The sequence below is a fragment of the Rhamphochromis sp. 'chilingali' genome, assembly GCF_963969265.1.
Source record: "Rhamphochromis sp. 'chilingali' genome assembly, chromosome: 9".
Taxonomy (NCBI): Eukaryota; Metazoa; Chordata; class Actinopteri; order Cichliformes; family Cichlidae; genus Rhamphochromis; species Rhamphochromis sp. 'chilingali'.
Genome location: NC_137936.1, coordinates 33,088,344 through 33,104,975, shown reverse-complemented (window position 1 = coordinate 33,104,975; position 16,632 = coordinate 33,088,344). Strand labels below are relative to the sequence as shown.

General features: G+C 39.9%; 2 protein-coding genes across 2 annotated transcripts in view; one reads left to right on the top strand and one right to left on the bottom strand.

Moving 5' to 3' along the window:
• Positions 1 to 16,632, bottom strand: part of LOC308403159 (N-acetyltransferase 8-like) — a 561,295-nt gene that overhangs the window by 435,412 nt on the left and 109,251 nt on the right. The gene's annotated exons all lie outside the window — the stretch shown is intronic.
• The window catches only part of tafa3a (TAFA chemokine like family member 3a), a 113,021-nt gene that overhangs the window by 90,694 nt on the left and 5,695 nt on the right, over positions 1 to 16,632 (top strand). The window contains exons 3-4 of the mRNA XM_080891886.1: positions 7,573 to 7,722; positions 8,533 to 8,657. Coding sequence (XP_080748012.1) covers positions 7,573 to 7,722; positions 8,533 to 8,657 — 275 coding nt within the window. The remainder of the gene's footprint in view (positions 1 to 7,572; positions 7,723 to 8,532; positions 8,658 to 16,632) is intronic.

The following is a 16,632-nucleotide window of genomic DNA, read 5'->3' as shown; positions in this document are numbered from 1 at the left end:
TAGAGAGAAGGAGTGTGACAGGAAATAAAAGCCTAAGCTGGTATCAAAATAGAAATTTGTTACTGGCTCAAGGTGTGTTATATTGTAAGTGTCATGAGCTGGTTGTGTGGCAGGCAGAGAGAGGACCCAAAATGCAGGACTTGGCAAACAGGCTTAACTTAAGACAGAGCTTTATTTGCTGGCAACTGGCTGATTGAACAATATACTGTAACAAACAGAGCTAAGCTGGAGTAAACTAACTGAAACCACAAACCCTGAGACTCACACACACATACACACAACATGAGAAGATGACAACGACGTGACAAGGAACAGAGGAAAACTAAGGAGCTAAATACACAGGATATCCAGAGTCTGAGCAATGGGTGGAAAACACAGCTGGACAAAATCTGACCAGTGAAATAAGGGAAGCAAAACTAAATGTAACACATATAAAACGAGGGACTGTCAAAAGGAAACAAAGTGACAAGGACACTGAGACTCAGGCAAAGACACGTGAGCTTGACATTAAGACAGGGATAACAGATATAGAAACACATGATGGACTGACATAAAAAGGGGGACAGACATAAAAGCAAGCAATAGCCAAACTAAAGCAGGACTGCTGAGGGGGATGCTGATGAGGACATACAGAGAAAAGACTGGGAAACTGGACATGAAAGGAAACTAAATTAAACAAGAACCAAGAACTTAAATAACAAAAAAAAAAAGAAGCTCCCTTAAAGTGAAGATCAGAATTTCAGTATTCTGCACAAATGAACAACAAACTCAAAAAACCTGGGTCAAAGCCCCAGAACCATGACAGTTTAAGTTTTAAATCTTATGATCTTTAATTAGAAAAGAAACACCAACAATCACTCGGAAACAGTCGGGAGGAAACCCATTGCAGCATGACTAAGGGATGGTTCAGCATCACTTGATCCGTCCCTAACTAGAAGCTTTTTCACAAAGGAAGGTTTTAAGTCGAATCTGAAAAATAGTGTCTGTCTCCTGTATCCAAACTGGGAGCTGGTTCCATAGTGGAGGGGCCTGATAGCTGAAGGCATGTCCACCTATTCTGCTTTTGAAAGCTCACAAGTAAGCCTGCAGTCTGACACGAAGTACTCGGTTAGGATAATAAGGTACAGTGGAGGTCTATATTGGGGTGATTATTCAAGACTATGTGCGAACAGAACAATTTTACATTTAATTCTGAATTTAACAGGGAGAAATATGGTCTCTTTCTTGTCCCAGTCAGTGCTATCGCTGTAGCATATTGGATCAGCTGAAAGTTATTCAAGGTGCTTTTAGAGCTTTTAACAGCACTTTTGGAAATATGCTTACAAAAATTCTACAACAAATAGAAACACCCTATTCCAGGATGTCATTCATAGTATTACCTCAGTTTAAGTTTTTGAACTTGTAAGAGATGATTCGATGCATTATGTGCCTCAGTTTTGCCTCTTCAAGAAGTATTTCTCCTTTTTGCAGTCTGTGAGGTCTTCCAGACGCCATTACCACGTTCCTCTTTTTCATGTATTCTCTGTCGTGCTTCTATTACTGTATGTTGTGCTTGACTGACCAGGTGATCCTGATATAGCAAGTCATGCAGCTGACAGCAGGAACAGCGTGTTGTCCTGGACGCCTCCACACCGGCATGTTAGATCAATTGTTTGATTGCTGTAGAAGCTGACAGTAACCTGTTGCTTTCTCCTAACCCTTGCGATCAGTTCTTTGGTAAGAACAACAGGAGAGCACTAGTGATTGCCAACAAGTTTTTTTTAGTAGAGAAATGAATGTATAGCTCTGTTCCATAAGGTTCAGTTTGCAACAGCGTTTCTCAAGGGCTTTCTAAGCTATGACCTGATTTATTTTGGGTTGCAGGACAAATTGCAGTCTGCTTTTAATGTATATATGTGGCCTAAAAAGTGTATTTTTGCAGAAATCAGCAACACTCCAAATATAACTTTAATGTCAGATTGACCTTAGGACTAGTCAGTGGCCTTTTTTAAAGAATTACTATTACCTCAAATGTGTGCATGTCATCATGTATGACTTTAGGTGAGTGTGACTGAGTTCTTGAATTAAACAGATAATGTTCTTATGTTCTATTTAGCTTTTTCAGAACACAAAAAACTTGCTTGTAAAACGAAAATGTGAGAATGAAGCATGACTCATGAGGACATTTTATAAATAAAAACAGCGGCTGTGGTTCTCTTTTTCCTGCCTGCCTTTTGTGATTGTGTTGGCACTAAATAAATGAATAAAAATAAGTCAGAGCTAGTGGGCAACGTGATGGGGAAAATAAGAAAATTAAAAGAAGAGTGCATCTGTCATCTCTTTCCTTTTTGCACCATGGGATTCACACTTTGCAAAGTCTCTTATTGTAAACTGAAATGGGCTCATAAAAAATGACGAGTTTACTCATGAAGAGTACTACGAACTTCATAGTACAATAAGTGTACAGTAGGTCAGTTTGAGTTTTTCAGCCTTTAAATAAATCTTTTTTGTGACTCTATTATTAATATGAAAATTATTTCAATTATCATCAGTGTCTAAACTATCCACAATTTGGGATTACAAGGAAGACACTAAAGGAAATGTTCATTCCGACTGAGTTTGTCAATTGTGTTACTTACAGTCCAAATAATAGTTTTGTAAGATGACATTATTAAAGTAAAGGCTATGTCAGCTTAATACCATTAACTGATGAGATACATTCAGTCACCCGGCTTTCATCTGAAATAAACATCACTTAAAACACTGAATGATCTTTACCGTCTAAATGAGGCCACAGAGCTAGGTTTTCTCCTTCCCACCATATTTACCAATACAATATAGCGTAGCTGATGCTAACTCGCACTGACATAAGGGATTTTAGTCATCAGACTATACAATGTGTTCATAAAAATAAACAAATTCAGCTGACAAATAACCAAATAATCATCATTATCTCAAGAGTGACTATACATCGGTTTAAGTTTCATGTTTTATGACCCATTGCTAATCCTAATGATGTTGCTGGAACACAACCTAGCAAGCTAGAAAAGCTTTATATTTGTTGTACTAATAATTCACAATTATTTAAATGTCATATGTAATTGTTCAGCAATTGCAGTAAATTGTTTCCTCCATACTTTTGTGCAGGTTCTGGTTGAATTTTGGCATTAATCAATCAGGTTTCGATGAATATCATTGCAGAGGAGATTAGAGTGGTATTGACTGGCTGAAGGGTTGGGCCTTGTGCCAGCTCTCATTAGTGGTCTCTGTCCTTTCACCTCGGTTTGTCTCTCAGTTTTCCCTGCTGCTAATGTTTGTGCCTGCTGATTTAAACCGATGGTAGTCCTAAGTGCTTTAATAGAAATGTATTGATCACAGGGCTTGCGAGCCATTTATGTGGCTACATGGATATTTTCACACAGAAAAGATAACAGGCAACCTATTTTCTGCATGTATACATTGCATTTTATGTCTTTCATTCTGCTGTTTTACGGTAAAAAAACAAAACAAAATGTAATCTTCATGTGAAACATTTGTGTTTCATGTAAACAGTCTGAATTCGGCCTTACCTTGAGACCTATGTCCTATCAGTACTTGGCTATTGCAAAAAGAGTTTAGTCCATTTAGGTCAGTCAACCTAAATTTTCACCCAAAGTCTTAAAGGTTTTAACTCCAAGTTTGTCTCTAGTTTTCCAGTTTTTGAAAAACTCTTTCTCTGGTATCATTATTTCCCAGGACTCCATGCCCACTATGTAGAAGCCATAGTAATCACACATTGTTGTTTCTTACTCAGCTGACCCCTATGGCCTGCTCTCTGACCGCTCACCCCTTCCACACTGCATGGGGTTTTTAGAACGAGCCTCACAGTCAGCGACCTTGGTCAGCAGCTCCAGTTTTAATCAGTGGTTGTCTTCAGATGGGGTGTCCAAACTAGCCGCTTTCTGTTTCCTTAACGAGTCTACAGTCCCATTCTCACTTGCAGCCTATGCTGTAGCTCTCACTTGCTTTGTTTCTTTTTACATCAGGGTGATTGCCTCTTTATGAATGTGCCTGACCAGCACCTAAGGAAATTGGATACTAATTACCATTGCATGTTTAGTAATATTAATAGCTAAGCTAGCTAGGTGTCCATCCCAATTCCCACTTAGTCATATATCAATCTGGTTTTATACATAAAATTTTATATACAAATCTGCCCCTGGACTGGTTCCTTACTATCTGTTAAAATATAAAATATGTAAAAACCAAAGTCACTTTCTCTCATAATAGTTTACAAATTTTTATGTATAGAATAAACAACAAAACGACAATATTTGCTTTGTTATGCTGCCCCACTTTACAAAATAATAAGTCAGTTATAAAAGACTGGATTCTTGTAGTTGCTCTTCAAGTTGCACTGAACCTGTTTTGACCTTGATATTTATTTTATGCAATCTGCATATTGTGTTAACTCTTGTAGACTGTGACTTTTAATAATTGCTGTGATGTCTGTTGCCCTCTTGGCCAGGTCATTCAGGGAAAGAAACAAACATTTTCTTTAATCACACTGAGACTTTTACCTAGAGAAAAATGGTAGCGTGGAGATGTATACAGAAAAAAAAAAACTATATAAATGAAGCACATCAGAGTTCAGACAGGGTTTGAATGTGATATCTAGCCTTATCTTTGAGTTGATGCAATTATATTGTTTTGATGTAAGCCGTTATTAATCCATTATATCCATTATATAAAAGGTGTAATGACTAATCAGTTAATGCTCTGTTTTCCCTCACAATAAGGTAATTTACAATGACTATCTTCCCCCATTGCCCCTCTAGGGATCACCTATTGTCCGTGTGCATCTATCTCTTAACAAAGTTTGAATATTCTGACAAAGCTATTCCAACTTTTGAAATTAACTTTGACCGGGGGCGTGCTGGTGGCTTAAAGATAATCACATCAAGGGCATGCAGCCTGACCTGTTTTTGCATCAGTAAGTTTCTGCTCACTGAAAAGCACTTAATCGTCAATTGTTGTCTTGGCTTTTGTGGGAATGTGAATAGCACCTTATTGATTGGAAGCAAAATGTTTTTAATGTTGTAGATGAGATTTCAGGATTGCTAGCTAATGGGAAGATGGAAGCTCGCTGCAATTTATTTTCAAGAAGAGGCCCAAATTGGAAAATCTTTACAGACATAATTAAGGCTTATCTGATAGTATTGTCAGAACTTTTCAGATGCTGTTTTTATTTATTTATTTTACCTATGCAGCAGTGTTTGTTAGGTACCAAAACACAAACATGCACAGCATTGAGATGGGTCTATCCAGAAAAGTAATGAATATAATGTAAAGAGCAGTATTGATGTTTCATCAAAGCTAATGACAGTAAAAACAATGTCCTTGTAACTGGTATTGCATTGTATTGCCATTATTTTGCCAAATAATTTAAAACTATGTCTTTTGTTGATGTTATATTATCAGTTAGATTAGGCTTACCCTAATCGAAGGTGTTACTTTTGTCCTCTGGTTGCAACTATGGGTGAGCTGCATTGTGTATGCCGCTCAAGGATATGGTATGTGGACCAGTGGAGCTACATGGAGTTCAAAGTCAGGCTCCTCCACCTGGGGTATGACCTGGATATAAGTAGCTATGGTGTTTTGGTGTTTCAAATAAGATTTCACTATAACAGATAATTGGTACTAGTGGGACTCTCCTTATAATAATATAGGCATGAAAGCACAAAGGGAAATGTTTTTCAGTCTTCTATGGGGCAAAACTCGTGTCCTGACAAAACATTAACAACAGTCTCTCTTGCACCTTTTCTCAGCACTATGCTTTATACTATCTTTCATACTGGATGACTACTTTCTCTTGAGCTCTGCAGAACACTTGTTTTGTTGGAAAGAACTGTACAGTGGATTTCATATTACTAATCCATGTAATCCAAGTAATCCAGAATTGTTGCTTGTAACGCTTGAAAATCAAATATTTGTTCAATTATTAGAATATGCCATTTTGAACTTGAGTAAATCACTATTCAAACAATATAGCTGTCTCCATCTAGTTCAATGAATGTAACCACAATCATAGGGAAGACTGTTGACTTCACTGTTATCTGAATAACGATCATCAAAACACTCCACAGAGAGGGTAAGCCACAGAAGGTCATGGCTGGAGAAGCTGGCTGTGCGGCTGCTGTATTGAAGCATATTGATAAAAAGTTGAAAAGTGTGGTAGAAAAAGTTGCACAAACAACAGAAGCTGGTGTCAGACCATCAAGAGCCACTGCAAACAGATATCCTCAGGAAAGAGGCTGCAACTGTCAGAGCTAACGTCAACCCACTCCTGAGCCAGAGACAACATTGCTTATCTGAACTAAGTTGAAAAAGAACAGTGCCAGATGCCTTTTTGGACCAATGTTCTCTTTTTAGATTAAATATTGGATTTCATTGGAAATGTTCTGTATTGTAAATCCTTCTAACTGATCATTGGAGCTATTCTAAAAATTTAGGATACTGGATTTCTCATTTACATGAGCTATAAGCCATGAACATCAAAAGTAAAGCAAAAAGGACTTGAAATATTTTAATTTAGAGGTAACCAATAAAGAATCTATGAAATTTGAACTTTCTGAATTAAAAAAAAAAAAGTTTTTTTGAGCTGTACTATACTTTAATAGCTGGGTAGTTGACACCATATTACCAAAAGATGCCTGTGTACCTTGTTTTTATTCATTTTGTTAGCTTTTGGGCATCTTTAAATTTCTTTGCTCTCTTGCAAAACTGATAAAACTTACATATCTGTACAGTAATATGAGAGTACCACCCGCAACTGGTTAGTTTAGTGTACCACAAATGCTGGAAATGTGCTGCACTATTTACTATGTTCATCCATCACCATAAAAATGGGCACTTTAATTTATTTTTAGCCAAGCCCACTGCTGACTGTAATTAGTCAAAATTGTATATTTAAAATGATTCCCATCAACTGCACTGGAGTCTTCTGTATGATTAATTTCCCTAAATGATACAAGAAAGGTAAGGACAATTAGATAATCTGTATTAGAAAGTAACCTTTGCAAAGAATTACATTTTTAGTGCAACCACATGGGAATGGGGCAGAATATCAAAAACAAGTTTGGACGTTCAGAGAGGGAATAGAGGTTCAGTGGTTGAAAGTTTTGGTTCCATGCAAGACGGCCCTGAGTTTGTACCCTTCTGCTTGCAGTTATTTTCTATGGGAGCTCCAGCTTCTCCCACAATCACAACATGCGCTCCTCCTCTTGTGACCAAAGTACTGGCTAAATAGATCTCCTAACGCAATGCTCCTTTAAACGATTTAATGTGATTTTCAGTGGATCCAAAAAATATACGTCCAGATGAACAGAATCAGCTTTTGGAGATTTACTTACCTGGATGATTGAGAATGCATCAAGACATACCACGCATTATAAGAAAAAGAAAACACTCTTATATTAAAAAATACAAACACTCTATACAAACTACCCATTTAGAGTCTTGGTATTTGTAGCTTTGTTGTTGTGGTGAGAGATATTTCAGTTTGAAAAAGGCCGTCTCATATATTCTAACCACTGTGTATATTTGTGTTTCCAGTTCATGTGAAAGCAGGAACCTGTGAGGTAATTGCTGCACATCGATGCTGCAACAAGAACAAGATCGAAGAGCGATCCCAGACTGTCAAATGCTCCTGCTTCCCTGGACAGGTGGCAGGAACAACAAGAGCAGCTCCATCTTGTGTAGACGGTATGCCAAGCTTCTCATTACAGTTTTGGTGATGATTTGAGACCAAATTCTGATTAGGGTAGAAATGTGGCACGGTGTAAACCTGTCACACCTGTCACTGTGCCTCTGGTGCTTATTTCACTGATCGTTTGGCACAAGGAGTTTCTCGTGAAGCAAAAACTACAATGTTGAGATTGCTGTTGTATAACCCAAAGGCTTCATAATCTTCAAATCAATTCACTTATCAGTTCATTCGCTCAGCTGTTTGTCTGCTTTATATCAGACATGTTCAGTGGAATAGACAGAAGGCCAGGTCATTTAAAATTATGTCAAAAGTGGCCTCAGTTACAGGTGAATCGATCCCTATCTCCTCTTTTCACTGTAATATCTCTGACAAGGCTTCCATATTTTGACAGTTCTCCCTTCACTTTAGAAATGTCAGGGAAAGCTGTTTCTGCCCTATAGGCCTCCTTGAAGCAACAAAAAATCTTGACGCACAAGCTTGCTGCACGCTTTTGTTCTCCTCCTACATACAAACATTCATCCTCCACACACCTTAACACACCTGCTCACTACTCTCACTGGCTTGACATTGACCCATGCCCTGTAATTCAGGCCTGAAAACACTCTGGAGCAGGACTGACAGGTCTCCACCACCAGCTAGAGATCAAAGTGCTCTCGTTAATCACTGTGCTGTGTATAGAAGTCAAAGGCACTTGCTGTTACTTCAGTCAGAGCAGAAGAACGCTACATATTTAAACAGCATGGTGCTAATTGTTTACTCTGCTGTTTTTCTCTTTTCCTTTATTTCCACTTTTATTTTACTCCCAGCATCCATAGTTGCACAGAAGTGGTGGTGCCAGATGCATCCCTGCATGGATGGAGAAGAGTGTAAAGTGCTGCCTGATCTCAAAGGATGGAGCTGCAGTACAGGAAACAAAGTTAAGACAACTAAGGTGTGTTGAGTTCTGTGTTTGAAAGTAAAAAGTGGGTTCGCGCCTTCATTCATTAAATTGCTAAAATCAACACAATGACACAGTGATAACAAAGTCACAGCCTAGAATAAAAGCTGTAAGAAAATGTGACCCTAAAATAACGGGGAGGTGCGAGGTGAAAGAAAAGGAAGAAAACCTAAGAAAGCACTGAAAGTTTTTTTTTTCATTAACTTCAAATGAATGAGATCAGAGTAGGCAGAGTAGAAGGCAGCAGGAGAGGAAGATGTGACTCACAGGGGAGAATCAGTGAAGTGTATCTTGAAGCGATCAGCTTCTGCACTGGAAGGGGGTGAGTTAAGTTCAGCAATCTATTTACTTTTAGACCTATTTTGTTGTCTAACTACAGTCAGTTTATTGTATTTTACTTAAGCTACTAATTTGGTTGCAGCATTTAGATGAGGTATTCGGCAATGCAGCAGGCTCTGGGGCAGACCAGGATGTAAAGGGAAGCTGCTGCTGAAATGTACTCTTCCATGCAATACAATTAAAGCCAAAGAATTCTGGCCTCAACCCTCAGTTTATTTTGGCACAACTGAACTCAAAAGCAATTTTATCCACAAAATACCAAGGAATGTGTAAAATGAAGATTGGTATAGCTAGCCAGAAAACAAATCTAGTTTTGTTATATTAGCAAAATAGTAGCAATAGAACTTAACGTACAATAGGCTAAAGTAGGTAGTTTGGACAATTTCTGACTGTGTTCAATCATCCAAATTCTAGATTATGTTAGAAAAATTCGGTTGGTTTATGTGAACAAACTGCCTGGCTTGAGCTGCAGGAGGCAGGACACGGGATGATCGCTCAAGTGTTGTTAAATACACCAGACAATTACATCCTCTTTTCCCACCTTGGCACAATCATTGAAACTTTGTAGGGAGCTGACAGGCTAAATGCGTTTACCGTATTTACTGTTGACTTATCATATGTAAGAGAATATGCACAAAGGGAATTGTCAGGAAAGAGATGGCTGTTTGGAGACACATCACTTTTATTAGTATTTTGAAAAACAAGTTATGGGTACATATTTGCATAACTTTTTAAGTATATGTACAAGTAGCGGTAATTACAAGTATGAAACATGTACTGTGCTTCATAAATGAGTAACAAATGTAGTACAAAACAATAACCTACAGCACACCAGAAAAATAGATTCGGCCTACCTTTTAGGCTCAGGTGCAGTGACACAGCTTTAACAAGAAGAAAAGTCAGTCATTCACCACCATCTTCCTGCGCACTAAAACCACCAAAGTCGTCTTCTCCAGTGTCGGAAACGAACAGGCCCAGGATGGCTTCGTCATCCACTCTCCGCTTCTCTCCTTCGTTGTCACTTTCAAAACCAAAGAAATCCTCGTTGTCAGTGTCGGAGTCAAACACCCTCAGAAGGGCCGTGGCGGTGTCCTCCTCTCCATCATGCAGCAGTCCAGCCCTTCGAAATCCGTTGGTGATCGTGGATGTTTTCACACTTTTCCACGCTGTCAGAATCCACTGGTGGAGTTGGGCATAACTTGCTTTTCGCAAGTTTATCGCCGCTCATCATCCACGCCTCCCGCTGAACGCGTAGCGCTACTTTGAAGTTTGTTTTTCGTGCTACTTTGTACGGCACTACGTTGCCTGGCGGACGGACATGTGACCAACATACCACTCTTGAACCCCGATCAGGCAACGTAGTGCCGTACAACAGCGGAACAAACAAAACAAATCGTCTTACGATACCACAAAAATCATGGACAATCCATAGAAAAGCAGCACCTGACTAAAAGCCGCAGGGTTCAAAGCTTGTGCAAAAAGTAGCGGCTTATAGCCCGACAATTACGGTAATATATGATCCAACTGCGTCAGCCATGGAGTGAAAGGTGCCAGTTTAAAACTGTTTTGGACTGAAAAGCTCAATCAGGCTTTCTGGAAAACGCTTGGTTCCAAGTAAAGAAGGCAATAAAAATGCATGGTATTGTACACTGACTGGATATTTTATAAGGTACACGTTGCTGGTATCAGTCTGGATCCTCTATTGCCTTTGTGGCATAGATTTAACAAGGTGCTGGAAACATTCCTCAGAGATTTTGGTCTATATCAGCATAACAGCATCATACGGTTGCTGCAAATTTGTCAGCTGCACATTGCTGACTGAGATCAAGATTGTGGAAGCCATTTGAGTGCAGTTACTTCCCAGAAACCAGTTAGAGATGATTTGAGGTTTGTGACAGGTATATTAATCCTCTTGGAAGCATTCGACCGTGTCCCTCGGGGTGTCCTGTGGGAGGTGTTGCGGGAATATGGGGTGTCTGGCCCATTGCTACGGGCCATTCGGTCCCTATACAACCGTTGCAAGAGCTTGGTTCGCATTGCCGGCAATAAGTCGGACTCGTTCCTGGTGGGTGATGGGCTCCGCCAGGGCTGCCCTTTGTCTCCGGTTCTGTTCATAATTTTTATGGACAGGATTTCTAGGCGCAGCCAAGTGGCGGAGGGCTTTCGCTTTGGTGGCCTCAGAATCTCATCTCTGATTTTTGCAGATGATGTGGTTCTGTTGGCTTCATCGGGTGAGGGCCTCCAGCTCGCACTGGAACGGTTCGCAGCCGAGTGTGACGCAGCGGGAATGAGGATCAGCACCTCCAAATCTGAGGCCATGGTTCTCAGCCGGAAAAGGGTGGAGTGCCCACTCCGGGTCGGGGATGAGTTCCTGCCCCAAGTGGAGGAGTTCAAGTATCTCGGGGTCTTGTTCGCGAGTGATGGGAGAAGGGAGCCGGAGATCGACAGACGGATTGGGGCTGCAGCTGCAGTAATGCGGACGCTGCACCGGTCCGTCGTGGTGAAGAGGGAGCTGAGTGTAAAAGCGAAGCTCTCAATTTACCGGTCGATCTACGTCCCTACCCTCACCTATGGCCACGAGCTGTGGGTAGTGACCGAAAGAACGAGATCGCGGATACAAGCGGCAGAAATGAGCTTCCTCCGAAGGGTGGCTGGCCTCTCCCTTAGAGATAGGGTGAGAAGTTTGGCCATCCGGGAGGGGCTCAGAGTAGAGCCGCTGCTGCTCCACATCGAAAGGAGCCAGCTGAGGTGGTTCGGGCATCTGACAAGGATGCCCCCTGGGCGCCTCTTGGGTGAGGTGTTCCAGGCATGTCCCACCGGGAGGAGGCCCCGGGGCAGACCCAGGACACGCTGGAGAGATTATATCTCTCGGCTGGCCTGGGAACGCCTTGGTATTCCCCCGGATAAGCTGGAGGAGGTGGCTGGGGAGAGGGAGGTCTGGGCCTCTTTGCTTAGGCTGCTGCCCCCGCGACCCGGCCCCGGACAAAGCGGATGAAGATGGATGGATGGATGGAAGCAGCCATCCAATGATGGGTACTAACATGTGAATTTTTCAGCAGAAAATGATAAAGAAGAAGAATTATTAAATATCAGATGTCCAATTTAAGTGATTCTGTGTGAATTGTAGCCTAGCTGACAGGAGTAACATTAATGTTGTCTTCTGCTGCTAATGGAGGCCACATACTTCAAGGTTCAATGCTGTTGTACATTCAGAGATTTGTTCTACTACTAGTTTTTGCACCATTCACTCTAAATTCCAGTGATGGTCGTACAGGAAAATCTCAGTAGATCACCAGTTTCTGAATTACTCAGGACAGCCTGTCTCACACCAAAAACCATGTCACATTCAAAGTCACTTAAATGAACTTTCTTTGTACTTTTGATGCTTGGTTTGAGTCAAAAGTGGGAAGAAAGGTCCCACTTTTCTTCCCATCAAGATGTCAGCAGGTCATCTTCACCATGTCTACATGTGATTGACTGAATAGTTATTTGTGTTAAGGAGTTGAACAGGTGTACCTAATAAAGTTTTCCATTAGTGTATACATATGCTGAACACATTATAGTAGATGTGAAATTAAGAAATGAAGAATATCACACATTCATATACTGATGATAGGTATGTTATCGGACCGATATAGAGATATGTTCCCTGAGCTACATCATAACAATGCATATAAATAGAGATACTGCCAAACCTTCACCATGTTCTTAAACAACTTTGGAGATGACCTGAGATAAATATAGCATATGCTGTATATTTTATTATGGCTTTAGTTTATTTTATATTTAGCTCCTGTTAAGCAACATTCAAAAGGAATGCTTATTTAATCAGAGCCAATTGTTGTAACATTAGTCACAACTGGTTTCTTTAAACTTTTTCTGTCAGAATGTAATTTTGGGGGGATTTAAGAGATAATCTGACATATCTAAATAGCACTTGTGATGAATTACAATTATTAAATCATGAAATTAGCTCAGGGTTTTAATCACAAGTTGACAGTTGAGCTTGTTTTAAGACAGCCAGCCTGCAAAATATTTAGTGTCAAAATGATTACTGGATATTCATTTTGTGCTTCATTAATATATGCAATAAGACATTTGTCTTTTTTCTGCATGCATAATTTCACACTCAAAGCAATTAAATCATTACAGGCTGAAAGTCAGATATAATCTTTTATATGACTAGAATAAATATAGAAATACAATTATCATGAGAGTCTGCACTGCAGTTGGTAGTTGACTACTTTGTAAGCAAAAAACAATTATCGTATCTGTAACAGACAATGTGATTGTACACCACTGAGGTCACTGATACAAGATGGAAACTGCAGCCTCTGATGAACGAAATGTTTCGCATGACTGATCAGATTCGTATACCATGTTGCCATCTCATCCTCAAGGTTTCTGCATTAAGGTTAAGTGAGAGGAGGCTTGAATCACAGCCTGCCTTCGAATAGGCTTGCATTTGACTTCCAAAGTGCAAGAGAGAAGCAAAACAAAGGCAAGCAATGGCAGGAGAAAGACAAACAAACAACGAACAAATATTCCCCCAGGAAGCAAAATTGTCGAGTGGGATATGCTGAAGGAGCCAGGAGGGCTCAAGCTGGAGCACTTCTGGAGATTAATAGAGGTTATCTGGAAGTGTGTTTTGGGTTTGAGGGTGTGGTGGACCTGAAGTGGATGGTAGGTGAGGAGGGGGGACACAGTAGGCCCTTAGCCATCCATCACGGTCCACTGTTTGACTCACCAAACGCCTGTAGTTGAGCTGCCTCTTCCATTATTCATGCCTACAGGAGGCTGGGATGAAGCAGAGCTTTTTATTTTAGCCGGGTTAATAATTCATGCCCTCTCACACAGCCATGGGAAAGCAGAAACAGAGGCACAGACGAGCAGGGGTCCAGGTGGCTAGTAGAACCCGTCAGAACCTCGACTCTTTTTTGATTAGGGAGTCAGCGGGGGTCGCTCCATGCTCATGGCCTTGCTACCTCCCACAGAGAGCAAGCCAGGGACGGCTTATGTTTGCTAGAGGGCTCTGTACCTGAGTATCTCAACAGTTAGCATCATTCTGAGGAATGAAGGGAGGGTTTCCTGAGGACTGAGCTCAGGTTCTTAAGTGTGGCATTGGTGCAGTAAATGTTTCTGTGAAGTCTATTACTCTCTGAATAGAAATCCCAACAAATGAAACTGGAGCATATCCAAAAATAGTATTTCAATGATTCAAAATGTAAGCCTTTTAAGTCTTGGTTACAACTTAGGTTGAAAGACATAAACCCTGGTGAAAATTATATTTTACACTCCATTTTTTAGATAATACGTGATTTGGGTAAAGTGTAAAAAGTCCAATAACAGTCATAATTACATTAATTTAAGTAAGTCCGTGTACAGAACGGGAAAGGTCAGAGGTGGCCTGGTTTTACAGTACACTGCATATTGGTTTCTTTGAACTTAGGACTTGCAAGTTTACAGTTTGTTTTGGCTTCACAGCTTTTATCGGTGTCTTTACAAAACCAGTGGGCAGAAATGCTTTAGAGAACAAAAGGTAACCCCACTGTTGTTTACAATACTGCTTTAAGACTGAGCTCAGTTTACACTCTTCAGTCTGTAAGTTATTTTTCATATTTGGAACATTAAGGGTCCAGAACAGACTTTGCAGTACATGCCTCCTACAGTACTTATTGCCCAGCAGTGTTGCTTCGATTAAAAAGAAGTGTCAATTCAGTTATGATGAAGTCACATCAGTAAAGTAGATGTCTTAACACCTCCCTAGGCCCCTTTTCAGACAGCTCCAGTTGTTACCTCTTTCTCAGCATGTCCAGCAGCAGCTAGCGTTATGGTTCTGCTCGTAATGTCAAGAATTATAACCTCGGCTGTTCCTGCTTTTCACTTCTCATCAATCAGAAGACAAAACAAAAAGAGAGGCTTTCCACTTGACAGGTGCCGCTTGTAGAGAATGTGTTGAAGTGTGTTGATTGATAGCTGTCCAAGAGAGATTTTTTTTTCCTGTAAAAAAAAAAAAAAAAAAAAAAGTGAAAATATCTCTTGTTCTCTCTAACATAACTGTGTAAAGTGTATGCATTTTAGCTACAATGTATCAGATAAATTATAGGTGCAGTTCAGCTGAGAGGACAAATAACCCTAGCTGGAATCTAATGTTTTCCGAGACAATATCCACATGAGAAAATAAGTTTTACTGGCCAAAATATAACGGAAAATGCGTATTGTTAAAACAACAAGAAAGAAATAAGCATGAGAAATTCCTTTAAATAGATGGTTTATACTCCAACACAAAGGTAAATTCATTGAAAGGTAATGGAAAAGCAGAACAGTGCTGATGCTGGTTATTCACACTATATCTGGTCTCAAAACAAACCTGTTAGTCCAAAGCTGCTAGTCCAGTAATGACAAGCGGCCTTATTGGAATTTCTTTCCACCGTCCAGGCCTGAAATAAACTCTCATCATTACACATCTGCCAACGGGGAACCCTATACCATCTTCTAATTGATTAAAATGACTATAAAAGAAAATATCAATGAACACAATGGTAGTTTTTTCTTGAAACTGAATCCCAACTATATTGCCAGTCGAAAGCATGAGAATAAAACTGTTTTTTAGAGTTAAAAGGCAGGGAAATGCTCAGCAAATGTTTAATCAATAGACAGCTCAGAAAGATGAGCTAAATACGTTTAATGACAGTTGTTTTGCTTTTTAAATCATTGATTGAGGCTGACATCAACTATGTAATTTGCACAATGAAAACTCTAGAACTGTGAATTAGTCTTTTTGTTACTTAACAATGATGTGCTGATTCTCATGGATATGGCAATAGTGTATACACGAATGTGCTTCTGCATACGTGTGCTTCAGTAGCTATCCATCCAAAGCGGAGTCTTAGATTATTAATGTGACTGACCTGCGGTTGAACAGTCAAGTGTGGTCTTTTATCCTGAAGCAACTTAAGCACTAAACCCGAAGGAGCTGACTTCTGCTGATTCCCCTTTGTGTGTTTACTCCCCAGCAACCATCACAATGACACCCAGAAACCAATGAATGCTAAATGCTTTGATAAGCTTTTGCTAGGCTTCAGGTTTTTGTGACTGCTAACATTGTTTTGCTGTGGTTTTACTCTGTTTAGTGTCCAAGCTTTTTCTCTCTGTCACTAGTTCTTTAAGAGGTCAAATGCCCGTTAGAATCTGCTTCTGCAGTCACAAATGTGTTTGTACTTGTACTTTTCTAACTTTCCTTTTACAATAGAAAACATCTTCAGTGTATAAAAGAAGTTGTGGGGTTTTCACAGTTACTGAGCAATAAAGTGAAATGTAATAATTAAAAATTAAATATTATAAATAAGGATGCAATGTGTCATAGAAAAGACTGTGCGTGTATGGTGGTAATTTACCGGCACAAATACAGGATGCAGAAGACAGGAGTAAAATATTAACAAGCTTTTAATGCTGATAAGTCAAGAAATTACAAAGTCTAACATCTGGGGATGAACAAAGAGCAAAACCACGGAATCCAAACATCCAAGATTTATTGGAATGTACAAGAAGCACAGGGAATCCAGACTCAGAAAACACTAGGAATCCCAATACAGGAAATGTTCTACTACAAGGACACACAACTACACAT